The sequence below is a fragment of the Callospermophilus lateralis genome, chromosome 8 (genome assembly GCF_048772815.1).
Source record: "Callospermophilus lateralis isolate mCalLat2 chromosome 8, mCalLat2.hap1, whole genome shotgun sequence".
Classification (NCBI taxonomy): domain Eukaryota; kingdom Metazoa; phylum Chordata; class Mammalia; order Rodentia; family Sciuridae; genus Callospermophilus; species Callospermophilus lateralis.
In genome coordinates this window covers 5171041-5187970 of record NC_135312.1, presented here as the reverse complement: position 1 = coordinate 5187970, position 16930 = coordinate 5171041, and the positions used below count along the sequence as shown (strand labels likewise).

Here is a 16930-nt window from a genome sequence, read left to right as displayed (position 1 = left end):
GCCCTCAGCAGTGGGTGGAGGGCAGCGGTGGGGCAGAGGGGACCTGCAGGCCACTCACAGGAAGATCAGGCGCTCCCAGCACCTCAGCTCCGCCTGCTCCTCCACCGAGGCCTCCGGGGCGTCCTCCTGCAGCCTCTGCCTCACGCTCCGGACGCCCTCCTGGCCCCGCTCCCTCTCCTCGGCCTCCAGCTGCGCGGCCCGGGCGGCCGACTCCTGGCCATGCTCCTCCAGGATCTGCTGCAGGAAGAGCCAGGGCACGCTGCGCTTGAGCAGCTCCTGCGTCATCCCCGAGCTCTGCAGGCGCCGCAGCGCCTCGGTGGCCTTCTCCGACAGCGCCAGGGTCAGGGCCCGCAGGTCGTCCAGGGCGGCCTGGTCCAGGCCCTCCTGCAGCTCCTCCAGCGCGGCGCTGTGCTCGGCCACCATGCTCCTCCACTGGCCCAGGTACTGGCCGGCGTCTTCAGCAGCCCGGAGGGCTTCTCCGGTGGACAGCTGCTGTCTCCGCTGCTCCTTGTGCTGGCAGGAAGGTGACAAAGGACGATCAAATGGGGACAGGGTGGTAGGCACAGCCCTCTGGGAAAACACTTCGGAAATTTGTGGCAGAGGACACGGAAGGTTTAGCGACTCCCCACTCCTCCCCGACAATCTCACATTTGGGAAATGATCCTTCAGAAGATCAAAGAAACTATGTTGGAAACTTCATGTTTGATGTTCACTGAACAAGACTTATTGAGTAGGTACAGTCAGGAGGCGGGCCATCTGGGTTTCAATCCTGGCTCCTCCATTACAAGCTGAGTGACCTGAGTGAGGATCTTAACCTCTCTGTGCCTCCACATCCTGCTCTGTAAAATGGGGATGTAATGGGACCCGCACACAGCGTGGCTGTGGCGATCATGAGTGGCCTGATACAGCACAGCCTCAGGAAAGCCCCTGGTGCAGAAGAAGAGGCCGGGGAGAGAGAGCCGAGGGCGTGCAGGCCTCGTGGCGGGGAGCCTGACGGGAGTGAGAGGCCCACGGGTGTCCTTAACGGGCGTCCACAGCTGCTCTCGTTCTACCTGACCAGAACATGAGGTGGCCTGCCTTCTGCTCGCGGTTCCTGGTGACCAGAGAGGAAGGCCCCTGCGTGTCAGGCAGTGTCCTCAGCCCAGGGAACACGACAGCAGAGTCTGCTCTGTGACACTCCATCCTCACCCTGGGCCACTCAGCCCGCAGAGGACCGGGAGGCTCCCTCCTGGGGTCTGCAGTCCTTCTTCTAGTCACTAGCCCTGGCTGGATCAGGCCTTCAGAGCTGGGGCTCGCGCCTGTTGTGGTCCTTTAACCTGCGGCTCAGAGAACAGGCGGCGCCCCGATGGTGTACACTGCAGTGATGGAGGCCAGCCCGGGGCTTCGCGCGGGGCCCAGCACTCGGTAATAAAAGGCATCATTGTCCTCGTCACTCACACCAGCCGCCACTTCCCTCCCCACGCAGACATGGCTAGTCAACCCCGGCCTCTGATGTGCCACCGTAAAGCAGCACTCCAAAAAGTCACCACCAATCAACTGCAGACGGCACAGGCACTGTCTGCCCAGGCGCCCTGCCCGACCTAGGGTGGACGGCAGCCGTGACCTGGTGGTGTTGGCAGGGGTCACCCAGAGAGGAACAGCGCCGCACCTGCCGTACCTTCTGAAGCAACTCTCGTCTTCTCTTGGTTACCAACTTCTGGTGGAGCTTTTTCTTTTCCTGCTTCAAGTCGTTTTCCAACTTCTGTTTTATAGAAAAGACTTCCGTCTGAGCCCGCTCCAGGAGCACTTCCATCTGGTCTTCGTCCAGGTACCCTGCCCTGGGGAGAGAGACCAAAGCCCGTGAACCCTGACGTGGCCGGGGCTGAATGTGCGGCTCCTCATTGGTTTGGTTTGGATCAGGAAAGCCTTTACCCTCCAGAAGGAGAATCGGTGGCTGGGACGTGACTGAAACACCAGCTGACCAGCCGACCGAGGTCAGGGTCAGGTGGACGGGTGGGAAAGCTCCAGGCAGGACAGACTCAGCTGTGAGGGCAGGAATGGCGGGAGTTCTGGGAAAGTAGCCATCGCAGGGCCAGCGGGGCGGGGAATTTCCCAAGAGGAGACAGTGGACCAGGAACTCCAGTGTCAGCAAGGACAGGAAGTCCAGGAGACGAAGGCCAACGAGAGCGGCCAGATCACACAGGCTCGTGGGTGCACGGGCTGCGGACTTTCCAGAGGATGTCAGCCGTGAACAGGTGGACTCAGCCAAGGTCACTGAAGTTGAACTGCTACTGTGGCGGGCTAAGCCCTGGGACCCAAATTCAAGAGCTGAGCAGTCCTGAGGGCTTCCCAGGAACAGGCGCCACCACGGAGGGGCAGGGGGGCAGTTTGGCCCCTTCCCCTCCGTCCCTCAGCCACCCCCTCACCACATGACACCTTCTGCCGCGACGTGGGGTGGCCCTCACCAGACACCATGAGCCAGACAAAGCTCCCAGCCCCACCGTCCACCTGACCGTGGCACTCTGTCCAGCAGCAGAGGGTCCTCCCTAGGGGGTGGCATCATCCAGGACGCTGACTCATGAAGAGGAGAAGGCCAGGAGGGAGGAACGCGTCCCTTCAGCCTCACGCTGTAGAGCACACACCCCACCCTCCTCAGGCCCCTGGCAGGAGCTGACACCTGCAGCTCCGGGGTCCTCAGGCCTCCACCTTGCACTGATTACGCCCCCAGCTCTCCTGGGTGTCCAGCTTGCAGAGGGCAGGTGGTGGGACCTCCCTGCTCCATGAGCACGTGAGCCAATTCCTACACCCAGTCTCCCAGGGTCTCCAGTTGCTTCTGTCACTGTGAGGACCCGGCTGCCACAATCTTCTCCCAACACCACCTCTCCTCCACTCTGTCTGCACCCCGGGGCTGGTCTCCAGCCAGCACAGGACAGACCCTCAATGGAGGCATCCTGAGGCAGTGACCTGGTAGGGCACTACACATTTCAGAAATCTCAATGTCAGTCCTTCAAAATAGAATTTAAAAACCAGAGGCAAGACCTCGATCCCCAGCAGCTGCTCACCAAGGACACCCAGCTGTCGGGCCTTCAACTCAAGGCAAGAACGCTCCCTTCATTGGAGCGCAGATTAACCAGGCATGTCGAGCCCACTGCAGGGATCATTCATCGGCATCTTGAGGTGGGGGCATTCACATAACTTATACCTCACAGAATCCTCTTTCACCAGAGCAGGAAGCTGTGACCCAAGTCACAGAACCAATTGCTAAGCCACAAACTGGTAAGAAAGCCAACCTCATGGTCATATTCCTGTTCACTTTAGAGCTTCTCATATCCTAAAGAGAGCACATCTCATTGTTTACAAGTAAGCTGCCTGAAAGAGAAGCCGAGAAGGATGCCAGAGAGGGATAATCCCACGTGGAGACCGTTGCCCACCACCGTTCACCTGACCACGTGGAGCCCAGGTCCTGCTGAGAGAAACTAGTCAAACCAAGAGAAGCATCTCCGTGCCTTTACACTTCACGCCAAAGACAAATGCTAATGCCAGGGCGCACCAGGGCCCGTGGGCCGTTCCCCCACCACCCCATGGTCATCTTTTTCTCCAAAAAATGGAGCTGGAGATTTGCTCCAAAATATCCCAGGATGGGGGGACATGCAGCTCCACCATGACTGGCAGCAGGTTAGTACCTGAGGAAGCAGAAGGATGGGCACGTGGGGGTTCATCACACGACTCATCTACCACGTGTGCTTTAAAAAACAGTATGAGGCACGGGATTTTTACAACTGAGGACTCTTTTTAAGAACAAGTAGAGTGACCTTTGCATATTATGAGCAAATGGAAAGAAGGGAGCCACTGGATGGGGCAGGTTGCTTGGGGCTGGGCTAGGCTGGGGGTGGGGCGGGGCTAGGCTGGGGCGGGGCGGGGCTAGGCTGGGGGCGGGGCGGGGCTAGGCTGGGGGCGGGGCTCACCTCTCGTGTTTCTGGATGAGCTGGGTCAGCTGTGCAGCTGCGGTGCTCAGAAGGCCTTGCACCCGGGTCTCCGTGCACTGCAGGTTCTGGACCAGGTACTCCCTGTGGCCAAACCTTTTACTTAGATGATACCTCTTAGTAGCTTGGAAGAAATCCATCAGCTCTTCCACATTCTCCTGTTTAAAAAAGAGAAAAAATGTTTTGAAGTATGTCTCATTAAACCTTAGGAAAAATTGTTGTCAAAACTTAAAATATTAATTTTCCTTTCAGAAGAAAGCACAGGAACAGAAGCACTGATTGACACCTTTATCTTCCTCGCTCTGGACAAAGTCATATGCCAACCAGAGAGCTATGAGACGTGCACTAGACCTGGCCCCCAAGGGGAGTCAGTGTGGTGGCCCGTGCACCAAGCAGGATGCACATTCAGGGCTTGGGCTAAGCATCCTTCCGCCACCAACAGGACCCTGCAGAAGCTCTGGTGAGTCAGCCGCCAGCCCACCCCCAGGGCACCCCACCAATGCAGGGGACACCTCAGGCAGGCATGGGGCACATGGTGGCAACACAACCCTTCATCCCAGCATGAACAAATCCATAAGCAGGAGGGACAATGCCTGGCCCACACGGGGCTCTCCACGGCCTGGTGCTGGACCAAGAGCCCGCCCGCCTCATCCCTTAATCTAGGCAGAGAGGACCATCACATTTCCAGTGAGGAAATTGAGTCCACGGCACACAGCCGTGGGCGCTGAGTGGGATGTGCAGGCCGCCCTCTGAGTCCACCCCGCTGTGCTGTCCTAGTGGGGCCGTCCCAAGTCCAGCTGTACCAGCTGGTCACAGGCCAGCGCCTGTCCCATGGTCTTGTCCTCTTTTCCCCACCTACGGGAATACCATGCACAGCAGGGATTACCAGAGGGTCCCCACTGCGTTCAAGGGGAGACCTGTGATGCGTGGACCTTCTCCTTTCCACGTAAGAGCCGTGACATCTCAGGGCACTAGCACCGTCCACACAGGGAGCAGCTGGGTGTCCACAGAGGTGGCTTAATACTGCCACTTCCTGGGGTTCCTGGCACCAGAATCAGCGGGACGTTCCCGTTCCTCCTCCTCGGAGCTGGACCTGAGCTTGTAGGGGACCCAGCTGGCCTCCAGACTCCCTGAGGGCTCCAGGCAGAGAGCTCTGTGCCAGTTACCTCCTTAACCACGACCTATCCCGGTGACACGTGCTCTTCTTAGTGAGGCTCTGGCACAGCGGGTCAGCACTGCCCATCATGGGAGTAAGATGACAAGAAAACCCTTCCTATATGTAAGGTGGTAAGTCTGAATCCTGCCAGTGGATCCAACAGAGTTCCTTCTGAATCTCACCAGTGGTTCATGAGCAAACACTTAGATCAGACTGCAGAGGCAGTGTCTTCCCTTTCCATTCTGGGGTCTCCCCAGGGTGGCCCTCCCTTCCCCACATGCTCCGGATGGTGACTTGCTGTCTTCCTGGGTGCCAGGGCCATCTCAGCCCTACTCACTGTGCCTCTACCAGGACCACACACTGCCCAGGCATGGGCATGCCGGTCTGTCTCTGTGGGTGGTCAGGGGAACGCCAAGTCCTGTGGCCCATGGCTGGGACCTGCTCACAGGCACAGGGGTGGCTTCCATGTCCACACCTTGTCCAGTGGCTCTATTTTTCACCACTGCTTTGGCAACAGCCATAACAGAGGCCAACAGCACACCTCCATGTCCCCTCCCTGTGCCCCGGGCCTGCCGAGGTGTCCCACGGCATGTTCCAGTGTGGGCAGAACCTGCACTTCTGCAGCAAGTAGAGAATTTCAAGGGGGGAAATCAGCCAGCAAGCCGACCTTCTGGGACGATCTTCACTTGTGAAGCTAAAACTGAAATAGCAGAATGACTGCTCCATCAGAACCACAGCTTTGAATTCTTCCAACGAACACTGTCATGGACCAAGGCACCGTGACGCCATCAGCCCCTGCAGACCTGAGCAGGCCCAACGGCGCCCCAGTCTCCAGCACCATTCAGAGTTGGTGCTGTATACACACAGACTGGCTCATAAACTGGAAGAGGCGGCCTCTCTAAGGAGCGATGGCCACATTTCTCAAATATTCTAGTCCTAGTCAATCCACAAGATTTTGCAAATTAAGATAGGGGTTTGCTCTTAACCACCATCACCACCACCTGGAGCAAGCTACCAACACCCGAGAAAACCTGGGAGCAGAGCGATGAAGGCCGTCTTTGCACACCAGTGACTGCGCCCTGTGCACGCGCGTGCCTGCAGAGAGCCTCATGAGGCCTCACGGGACTGTCCACGGCAAGGCCGGCAGGCTGGGGAAAACGACTGGCCCATCATCTAAGGATCGGGTCTGGATTAATAATATCCACTTGCACGCTTACACATCAGAAGACACGCACACCCAAGCACAGCCAGACACTGACCCGAAAGCCCGGGCCGGCACCGGGACATGAGTAACGCCGACACACCATGTGCACGTCCACTCTGTCACAGACCTGCACGTCACACCAGCCGGGCAAAGCACTGCCTTCAAGGATCAGCTCGTGACTGCCTCCTCCGCCCTGTGAGCACAGGCCTCTGTTATTCCCACCTCACAGGAGAGGACACTGGGCCGGGGGCAGCCGGCTCAAGCTCACTCAGCTGATGGGGTGGCACTGGAATCTGGTCTAGGTCAACCTGGTCCACGGCCTGCACTCCAAGCCACCATCCCCCTGCACACGGGACAATCACCCCCGCAGCAGGGGCCGAGAAGGGGAAGGAGCTCACAGGACAGAGCACAAACCAGAGATGGGGCTTAACTCCAGGAGAGGAGCGGTTTATGGAGGAGTTGGGAAACGACGCCTCGGTCACAGGGAGCCGAGCGGAGGCCTTACCTGCAGTTTAGAATAATCTTGCAGCAGCGTTTTAGCGGCCTCTGGCTTCAGGTCCCCTTTCAAAATAGCACTTTTTATCTGGGCAAAAAAGATACTGTGCAACTCGTTTCTCTGGAAAATGGCCAGCTGCCTGTGAGCCTGCGCGAAGTCCTCCTCCTGGTGCAAAGCCAGGGCGCTCCTCAGGTGCTCCTGCTCCAGGCCGTGGAGGGTCCGCAGCAGGCCCCGGCACTCGGCAGCAGACTGCGGAGAGAAGGGGCGGCAGTGAGCCTGGTGCTCCGAGCACAACTGACCCACGTGGACACAGTCACACACGTGGACACAGTCACACACGTGGACACATACACTCACACATGCACATTTAATACACAAGGTGCCCTCAGCAGTGCTGTGTGTGCATGCCATGCGTGTGCACACGGTGCCCAGAAATGCACACACATACATGTTCACAACCACAGATGCAATCTGCACACGCGCCTTGTGTGTGACGGTCACACAGTACACACACCCACCCAGAGGTGTACACAGGCAGAAACCAGAACACACATGGAACTCACGTGTGTGCACGGGCACGCACACACGCCCTGTCCCAAGCTGTCATGATGGGGCCGGGAGATGCTGTTCCCACGTGTCCCCACCCTGTTATCTGAACGATTTTCCAGAACAGTCACAAAGCAAAAAAATCACAGGGTGGAAATCTGCACATCAAACTGCTTGAACAAATCCTGTGAATAACGGAGACCTGGGAGTCTCAACAGCTGCACAGCTCGGCTCACGAGATCTTCGCCTCATCTTTCATTCTCAGCTTAATTGAAGAGAGAGATGCCAGCAACCAGGCCTCAGCTGGACTCCTCCAGGTAAAGGAGGCAGAGGAGGTACCAAGAAGGGGCTGCTAGCCCACCTGCATGTTGGGGGTCCCATGTGAGGAGAGGTGGAAACGCACCTCTGCTGAGCCCTAACGCAGCCGTTCCCCAGCGTCTCAACAAGACTCGAGCCCTAGGAGGGAGCTGCCCTAACTCCACATGCGTGGTCAGGATCCTAACAGGACCCCAGGACCCCCCCTTCTGTGAATGTCATATAAATTCCCGTCCCTTGAATGGGAGTGTAAATTTGAACATGATGGGATGGTCACTCTTGTGATTAGGTTACATGATATGGCAAAAATGAAGGTGTCCTGACAATACAATTAGGTCCCTAGACAGTTGACTTTGGGTTAATCAGGGGAAACCATCCTGGGTGGGTCTGATTTCATCAGGTGAGATCCATGAAAGAGGGACTGGCCCCCCCTGAAGAGAGAGACCCTCTCCCACTAGCCTGGAAGAAGCCAAGAGCGGTGCTATGAACTCTCCATGGCAAAAGGAAACTTCCAGAAGCAAGGAAGTGAATCTGCCAACAGCATGAATGAGCACAGACCAGGACCCTGAGTTCCACAAGAGACTGGAGCCCAGCAGAGCCCTTCCCGGAGCAGAGGGGTCAGCAGAGCCACGCCAAGGTCCTGGGCACAGAGACCCCGAGGTCCCAGGGAGCGCTGCTGAGGTTGCTCAGGGCGTGTTCTGTTGCAGCCACGGAAAACAAACAGCCTGCACCCCACAGAGGACCAGGAGCACAGGGAAGCTAAGGGCCCCTCCCACAGCTCTCCCTGCTCGGGAGGACGCTGGGCTCCAGGCTCGACTTCTCAGCCACACGTGGGGAGCGAAGGCAGGGACAGGTGCACCTGCGTGAGGCAGGTGTGGACCCTGGTCACGGGGAGGGGCTGTGCCCTGGCCCAGCAGAGGCCGGGAGGGCGGGAGGGGCTGTGCAGCAGAGGCAAGGGCTGGGCTCCTCCAGGCCGAGTGGAGGCTTGGAAGCTCCCGGAGCCTCAGATTCTCTGTCCCAGGAACACAGCCCCCCTGGTGGCAGACCGGTCACCTCTGCGTCCACTCACTCCCAAAGCCTCGCACCTGGCTCCGTCTCTCCAGCCCCTTTCACTGATCTTCAGCTGGTTCAGGATCCAGGAGGAAGGGAAGCATTTACCCAGGGCCCCTCAGAGAAGCCCAGCAGTCAGCGCGCGGCAGCCCTGGGGCCAGCGAGACCAGAGGGCAGCCCCCCTCCGCTGCCCCCGCATCCAGCATCCATCCCGACAGGAGCTCTTTGCTTCAGCCCCCGAATCACAGCTCTGCCTTTCTAAAAAGCAGGCTTTATAGAAAGGATTGGACTCATCCTCTGAGACCCTCTATTGCAGAGCAATGGCTTTACAGGCGACTGGATCTAAATCAAAGAATGCAACAGTGGAGAGCGGGTCAGGGCCCGACTCCGCGCATTCCGCTAGGGCCAGTGGCTAGGGCAGGTTCAGGAGGTGGGGGCTGCGGACGCCAGTCTCCAGGCTCCGACTTCTCAGCCACACGGGTGGGGGACAGAACTGAATTTTACAAGCCCCAAACCTCAATTTACTTTGATTAACAGGAATGAAGTATGGAGTAAAACCCACTTAGTTTCTCGCAGCTGGGGCAAGAAGCAGACAGACAGACAGACACACACACACACAAACACACACATCTTAAAACACAAATTTCCGTCCTGTTTAGCATTATATTTCTGCACCCTCATACCATAGTGAACACTCCTTGAAAAAAATATGGACAGAACCCCACGCCTACTTCCACGGGCACCGCCCCTCTATTGGGAGTTCAAGGCCTTGTGGAAATGTGCCCCAAACTGACAAAGCTCAACATCCTGCAGCAAAGATGAGAAGACTCAGCCATGAAGCAAGATGCCCACCCCCAGGCCAGTCAAGCTGAGGGTTGTATATGCAAATGGGCGAGGAAACCTGTTCTGGAAGGCACTAGGGAGTGGTGGGGGTGGGGCAAAACAGAAAGGGCAAGTCCTCCTGCAGGAGCAGGGACAGCCAGCTCACCAAAGGGGCTTTGTGAAAATAAGGACCAACGTGGTCAGATTTTCTCATTCTTTAAGAGAAGCGGAAAATCTGTGTTTTTAATGTACAGTTTTATATTTTAAATATTGTCCACAGATGTGCATTTTTAAAGGAGCATTAAAGTAGTGGTCATTTACCCTAATCTCCCTATTGAACTTTCTAATTAAAAAATGGACTTTTCACGGGGAGGAGGCGTGGTCAGGAGAGGCCACTTCAGTTCTGATTTGAGAAACAGCCCTGCAGTGGGCTGTCCCCGAGCAACCGCCTCGTGCGATGTCGAGTTTATACCACGAAAAATGGTAAAATCGTCCTCGGGAAATCATGACTACCAAATTACGCTCCTTGTACTCAATTTAGCAAGATAGGCAAACTATAAAATTGCTTCATAAAAATAAATCCACCCGAGATGGTTAAGATGTACGCGTTCTTGCACATGAGGAGTCTTTCCTCCGAGATCTTCCCGGGGGCTGAGGAGGCCTCGGGGAGCCAGCGCAGGACGCATGCCCGACTCCTGTCCTCAGATGGCTGGGCACGCCTGGGTGCAGGAGAGACCGGAGGAGACACAGCCCCCGCTGCCCGCGTGGCTGCAGGAAGCCGGGCTACAAGGCGCTGCCTCTCTGGGCCTCGGTTTCCCCACCTCCTTGTGCAGACAGTTCCCACTCTGCTCCCTTCTGGGGCCTCCGGGAAGATGACATTGAGCCATAAGCCACTATGCACATCCCCACGGGGGTGCTGTGCCAAGCACTGGGGTCCTCTTTCTTCCCTTTTCTGATATTCAAATTGATTTAACTGACTCAGAACATGATACTGGGGACCACGTGACATCGGTACACACACATACACACACTGTATGTGAGCGCACATTGAACACGGTTTCTCTATCTGAAGACAGGCAGATGCTGCTTCCAACTTGGGAGTCACACAGGACCTCGTGGTCACCTACAGCCACCTATGGGCAGCAGCACCTGGCTCTGCTCCCAGGCCACTCAGCCCCATGGCCCGCCTCTTCCCATCCACCCTGAAGCTCTTTGCAAGTGTTGACTGACATCTCAGGAAGTGGCAGGCGTCCTTATCATGCCATGTCCAGGAGGGGAAGGAGACCGGGGGACCTGGCCCTGGGTCCTCTGTGGAGCCGTGCTTTGAAAGCTATAAGGAACTGCACAGGCTTGTGAAGATGAACTGGTCTCACCTCTGTCCTCACTAGAGTTCCCGACTTTAAAAAACTGACACCGTCCACTTTGCTCCCCTTCCCCTCTTAAACTAGTTCTAGGTGGAATGATGAACCCAAAATATTTTCTTTGTTTTAATTTCAAGTGCCTGCAGGACACGCCAGCTTGCTATAGGGAGCCTTGGTTCCTGGACGGGGAGCCCTGCAAGGACCAGGAGGAAGGAGCTCTAGGCCCTTTCACAGCACAGATGGTGTTTCTGGACAGGTGACCTGCGAGACTCAGGGTGTCCTCCCCGGCGTGCCAGCAGGTGGGGCAAGGGCGCGGGAGGCTGCTGCCCAGCCCTGCAGATGGGAGGTACAGGAAGCCCAGGGAGGGCCAGTGGGCCTCAGGCAGAGGCCAGTCCAGCAGCCACCTTCCCACCCCCACATGCAGACGCAGCAGCCCAGGAGCCACTAGCCAAGCCCTGGAAAGCCAGGGACGCCCAAGAGGGCGGGTGCCTGTGGCCGGCACAGCAGGGGAGCCGCGTGCCACTGCAGCAATGTGGCGTCCTGGCTGGAAGCACGCTGCGTGAGTCAACGGGCCACCTGCAGGTCCTTGGGTGGTGTCTCCACATCCCACCTTCCTCCCAGCCAGAGCGGGACCCTCCCACTCCTAGCCCATGAGCCAGTGAGCTGGGGTAAGGGGTGGGGGCGGAGCCCTCTAGCAGCGCCAGCCCCTCCACCACAAGCGTGAGCTTCGATTTGCAGCCTATTTAATAGCACTTAATAAATTAACGTTTGGTTTATGTGGTGAGATGAAGCAACTAGATGAACTGCATACCCCTACCCACCCACTCAGCCAAAGGCGAACAAGCGGGCATGTGGAGCAGGACGGGGCTGAGCTGGCACAGTGCCCCGGGGCAGCCCAGTCAGTGGCCTCCATGAATGCATACAGCAGGAGCTCAGTCAGCGGCCCAGGCACTGGCCAAGCCGTGGTGTGGGTTTCACCTTTTCTCCCAAGTCTTTCTTTTGGGCTTTAAGGTGAAATTAGCAAAGTGCCATAAAGGGCCACACCAACATCTCAGATTTCACAGCCACACCAGCCTGTGACATTTGGCCATTTGTTTTTTCTATGACTCTTTTAGATGCAGACTGACCCCTTCTGAGCTCCCTCATTCTGGGTCCATCCTGGGCCAAGCAGAGTCAGGCGGGCGGGCGGGCCTGCTTGCCAGCTGGCGCCCTGCAGCACTCTTCAAGCCCCTCCTGGAGCAGGTGTGATTCTCACGGAAAAACAGCCAAACACATTAGCAGAGAGGGAGGGTCAACGAGAGAGTTCAGGGGCCCAAATCCCAGAATGGCACATTCAAGGCATTCTTTCCAAGTGCCAGGGCTCAGGGGGACATGGTGCTGACCAGCAAGGTCGTGGGCACAGCAGGGTCTGCAGGCAGGCTAGAGGTGGCTGAATGACGTCACACCCATCTGTGAACCATGCTGTCTGCAGACGGAGCCCTCTACCTCTCCATGACCTCCCACGGCACCAGAAAAGTATCTTTATGATAACATGGCAGAATGGTGTCTTATCTTTTTATATGTGAGGATTCCTCATCACACTATGAACTTAATGCAAGAGCCATGTCTCACTTTTCTTTGTAACATCAGTGCCTAACCTAGTGCCTGAGAGACAGTAAGTGGTCAATAAATGCTTGCCAAATGAATTCTAGATGAGTGGATGGACGATGGGTGGATGGGCAGATGGATGGATGGATGGATGGATGGATGGATGGATGGATGGAAGGAAACATGGATGGGTCAGTAGATGTTTAGATAGGTAGGTGGATGGGCAGGTGGATGGATAGAAGTATGGGTGGATGGATGGGTACATAGGTAGGTGAGTGGATGGATGGATGGATGGATAGATGGATGGATGGATGGATGGATGGATGGATAGATGGATGGATGGATGGAAGGAAGGAAGAAAATATGGATGGGTCAGTAGATGTTTAGATAGGTAGGTGGATGGGCAGGTGGATGGATAGAAGTATGGGTGGATGGATGGGTACATAGGTAGGTGAGTGGATGGATAGATGGATGGATAGATGGATGGATGGATGGATGGATGGATGGATAGATGCAGTCATGGTTGGAAGCTGAGCGATACGTGGATGGGTGAATTGGTGGATGGAGGCATGGATGGATGGGGTAGATGGATAGTGGATGGGGAGGGATGGACAGATGGGTGTATTGATGGGTGTATTGGTGGGTGGACACGTGAGTGGGCTGGTGGGGGATGGGCAGGTGATGAAGGCAGAGGAGCAGTGAGGCGCAGACCTCCGGGACCCGGCTTACCCGCTCGCTCACACGCTTCAGCAACTCCTCTACTTCCTCCGTCGCCAACATCTCCCTCTGATACTGGTTTTCTGTCTTCTTTTTAGTTTCCAGGTCACACTCAGCTGTCAAGGCCAACATCTTCCGGTCATACTCCTCTTGTACTTCCTTTTCCAGGAGTAGAAACTGCTTTCTGAAAACAAGAGCCATCCTCCTCTCCGCCTGGGGGGAAAGGTGGCCGCCACTGGTCAGACTTCTCAGCAGAAGGGCAATGATGTCCTTGCTGATTTGGGTGCGACAGGCCTCCAGATCTGCATCTGCCTGGTTCAGGGTGGCGATCTCCAGCCTGGGAGGCACAGAAGTCAAGAGAGCCCGTCACACCAACCACGGCAGCGGCCGCGGCCCACAGGGCGCCGAAGCTTGACTCATGGTGGCCACGGCCTCTCTTCCTTCTCCCACTCCTTTTCCTTCCCCCCTTGGCTCTGCTCCGACCAGCTCCTGAGGGCCGGTCATGGAGAGAGCAGACCCTATTCAGCAGATTTGCCAGGTGCCAGGCTGGGAACAGTTGGGATGGGAGCCATCTCAACAGGGTCTCTGCCAACAAGGAGGAGACCAGGGGAAGGAGGCATAGCTGACGTACTGAATGGTGTAAAAATACATTTTATTTTACTTTTTTCCCAATTAAAAATCAATCTATGGACAACTAGATGTGATGCTGCATCCTGAAAGGGATCCTGGAGCAGAAGAAGAGCATCAGATTAAAAATTAAGGAAATCTGAACAAAGCGTGGGCTTTAGTTAACAGCATATCAATATTTGGTTCACTAACCGTAACAATGTACATAAATGAATAGATGTGGTAACTGTAAGAAATATAAGACTTTAATAACAGGGGAACCAAGGTGCAGGACATACATCTCAATTTTTCTGTAAATCTAAAACTACAGTCTACTAGAGAAGCACGGACGAAGAACTTCCCCAGGCCACAAACGGTGAGCTCTGTGGGGGGCAGATTACGCCCCCTGGCAGCTGGAAGAAGATCCACGGGGAAAGTCGACTCATACTCATGATTTTAAAATCTGGAAAACAGCCAGGCACAGTGGCGCACACCTGGAATCCCCGTGTCTCGGGACGTCGAGGCAGGAGGATGGCAAGTTTGAGGGACTAACAACTTGTACCTTAGCAAGACGCTGTCTCAAAATTTAAAAATAAAAAGGACTGAGGACATAGCTCAGTGGTAAAGCATCTCTGGGTTCCATCCCCAGTACCACAAAAGAAAATCTGGAAAATAAGGATGAACAGAAAAAGACTTTATTCAGTGTGCGTCCACCGTGCAATCAGAATCACTGATGGCATTTTGCTACATTTTCTTCCAGTTTTTCTTCCTCTGAATATCTGTTCTACAAATGTAGACTATTTACAATTTTACCCACTTTTTTCCAGTTAACATTGTAACCCGCACCTTCCTGTGGTTTCTAAAAATTGCAACCTTCCTTGATAATGGAATAAGAACATTTCACCCTGTGGTGGATGCCATTCAATGAGCCTCTCTCTACTGTACATTCAGGTTTCTTGTAAATTGCAAGATCTAAAATAACCCTGAAATAGACAACTTTGTACAGAGCTTTTGATATGCACAGCGACAGCCTTGGTACAGATTCCTACAGAAAGAATCTTAAGGTCAAATGAAGCAGTGTCTCCAAGTTCCTCGGAACATGTCCCAAACTGCTTCCCAGATAGCTCCTGACAACACATCCCAGCCAATGCAACGTTAAAAAATCTTTCATGATTTGATAAGAGAAGATGGCATGCAGTTGTAAAAAACACAAGGTTTTGAAGACAGCTATTAGAGAAATTTCCAAGCACCTAGAAGTGGGGGGGCGGGGAACCGGATGATTCCCACATTACCCAAATTCAAACATTGCCCATGTGCACCGACTTGTTTCATCTACTCCCTGCACTGAGCATTTTAAAGCAAATCTCAGATTTGTCATTTCACCTGTTAACACCCAGCACGCTCCTGTAACCGTCAGGGAGGGAGACAGACACAGAGAGACCCTGGGGATAGATGAGCTTGTGTCGGCTCACTGATCTGTCGACTCTGCCTCCCTGGCTGCTGGCAGAAGACGCCACCCGAAACACCCTGCTCTGTATTTAGTCAAAAGCACTTTAGAAACATAAAGTTCAATAAATGACAGTGGGTAGAGAGAGGAGCCCTCTGACCTTGCCACACCTTAAAAGCAGGTAAGATTTGCACCTGGGAGACGCCCTTCCTGGACCTGAGGAGAAAGGTCACCCCATCCAGGATGGACACCAAGATGGGCGTTCTGACAAACAGGCCTTGCTGATCGTGAGCTGCTTCCCCCTCAGCCACCCCACCCTGCCCAGCTGCTTTTTCTCAATGTGCCACTCGTCATCCAGGGTGATGCGTTTGGCTCTGCTTCTTTGTCTCCTTCCCCGGGGGACCCTCATGTCACATAAAGCTTCTCCAAACGGTTTGCCTTCCCGTGACTCTCTCAGGTCAACTCTCCCCCTCCCATATCACACTGTCATATTGAAAATATCAAAAATAATTCTAATAATTAATATCATGCCACGTCAACAGCCCGTGAGCCTGAGCTGCAGTCACCCGGAAACCACACAGGGCAAGGCCATCAAACATTCCCGGACAATGGAGGCGTGGCAGAATGATGTCCACTGGCACATTCCTCTGGTGGGCGGCCTTGTCAATGAACCACGATGCCTGATGAGGGCCCACTCTGAGCTTCCCTGAGCAAGGTGACACTTGGAACTGGGCCTGTCCCTTGTGGGAACCACAGAAGCTGTGCCTGAGGAGTTTCATGAGCACCTGGGGGGCAGGACGCTCCTAAGCCAGAAAAACTCCCACACCTGCCAAACAGTGCCACCTGCCCGGGGGACACCTCCTGGACAGCTGTTGCAGCTGCGGCCTGAGCTGTGGCAAAGACACCGTGGAGAAGAACGCCTAACGCCATCGCGGGAGCTGTGTCCAGCCCTCAGCCTGAGGAGTGAGTGGGCCAAGTGCGGCCCATGGACTCTGCCTCCGCGTGTCTGGGAAACTGGCTGTCCATAGGTGGCAGGGTCCAGTCCACTGAAGTCACTGTTATTCTGTTGTGTTTCGAGGAGCTACGAGGAGCGATCAGTCCAGAGCCCAAGCGTATGAACGCCCACTCCAAGTTCTAAGGACACAGACTAATTAGCACAAAGAACGAAGGGTCAGAGTCCCAAGACAGAGAAGGGCACTTTCCTGGAAGCCTCGAGGGGTAAAACTAAGAAGCAGATAAGCAGCTTCTCGGCGAGGTGGGTGAACTGCAAAAAAAGGTGGGGGTCTCTACTGGGATTTGATATTGGGCATTCAAAGCAGATCAGGAACTCGGGAGGTTGGATTTGATAAAATAAGGAAGAAATCCCGAGAGCCACCAGCCAGAGCAGTCCCTCCACAAGCCAAGCAGAGGGACAAGGCCTGAGGTGTGTCTGGCTGCGAGAGTTCAGGGATCAAAGACACTGCCCGACTGACCCGAAAGGAGCACTGCACAACGCCTTGCACAGGAAAGAAGTGGAATCTCTCCCCACACAGGGCAGAGGAAGGAACCATTCTGCAGCCGCGATGCGGGGACCGGAGACTGGGGGAGCTGACTCCTGGCAAACCCAGGTCTGGCCCAAATACAGGCCTGCAAACCCACACTGCACAACACAGAGTGTGCCA

The 16930-nt window shown here is 55.3% G+C and overlaps 1 protein-coding gene across 3 annotated transcripts in view; it reads right to left on the bottom strand.

The window, feature by feature from the left end:
• Evc2 (EvC ciliary complex subunit 2) overlaps positions 1-16930 on the bottom strand; it is a 95359-nt gene that overhangs the window by 29020 nt on the left and 49409 nt on the right. For all 3 annotated transcript variants that reach the window (XM_076863981.2, XM_077110203.1, XM_076863982.2), the window contains 5 exons: positions 13229-13553; positions 6828-7067; positions 3945-4120; positions 1658-1817; positions 59-513 (listed from right to left, as the gene is read on the bottom strand). In XM_076863981.2, the coding sequence (XP_076720096.2) occupies positions 59-513; positions 1658-1817; positions 3945-4120; positions 6828-7067; positions 13229-13553 (1356 nt within the window). The remainder of the gene's footprint in view (positions 1-58; positions 514-1657; positions 1818-3944; positions 4121-6827; positions 7068-13228; positions 13554-16930) is intronic.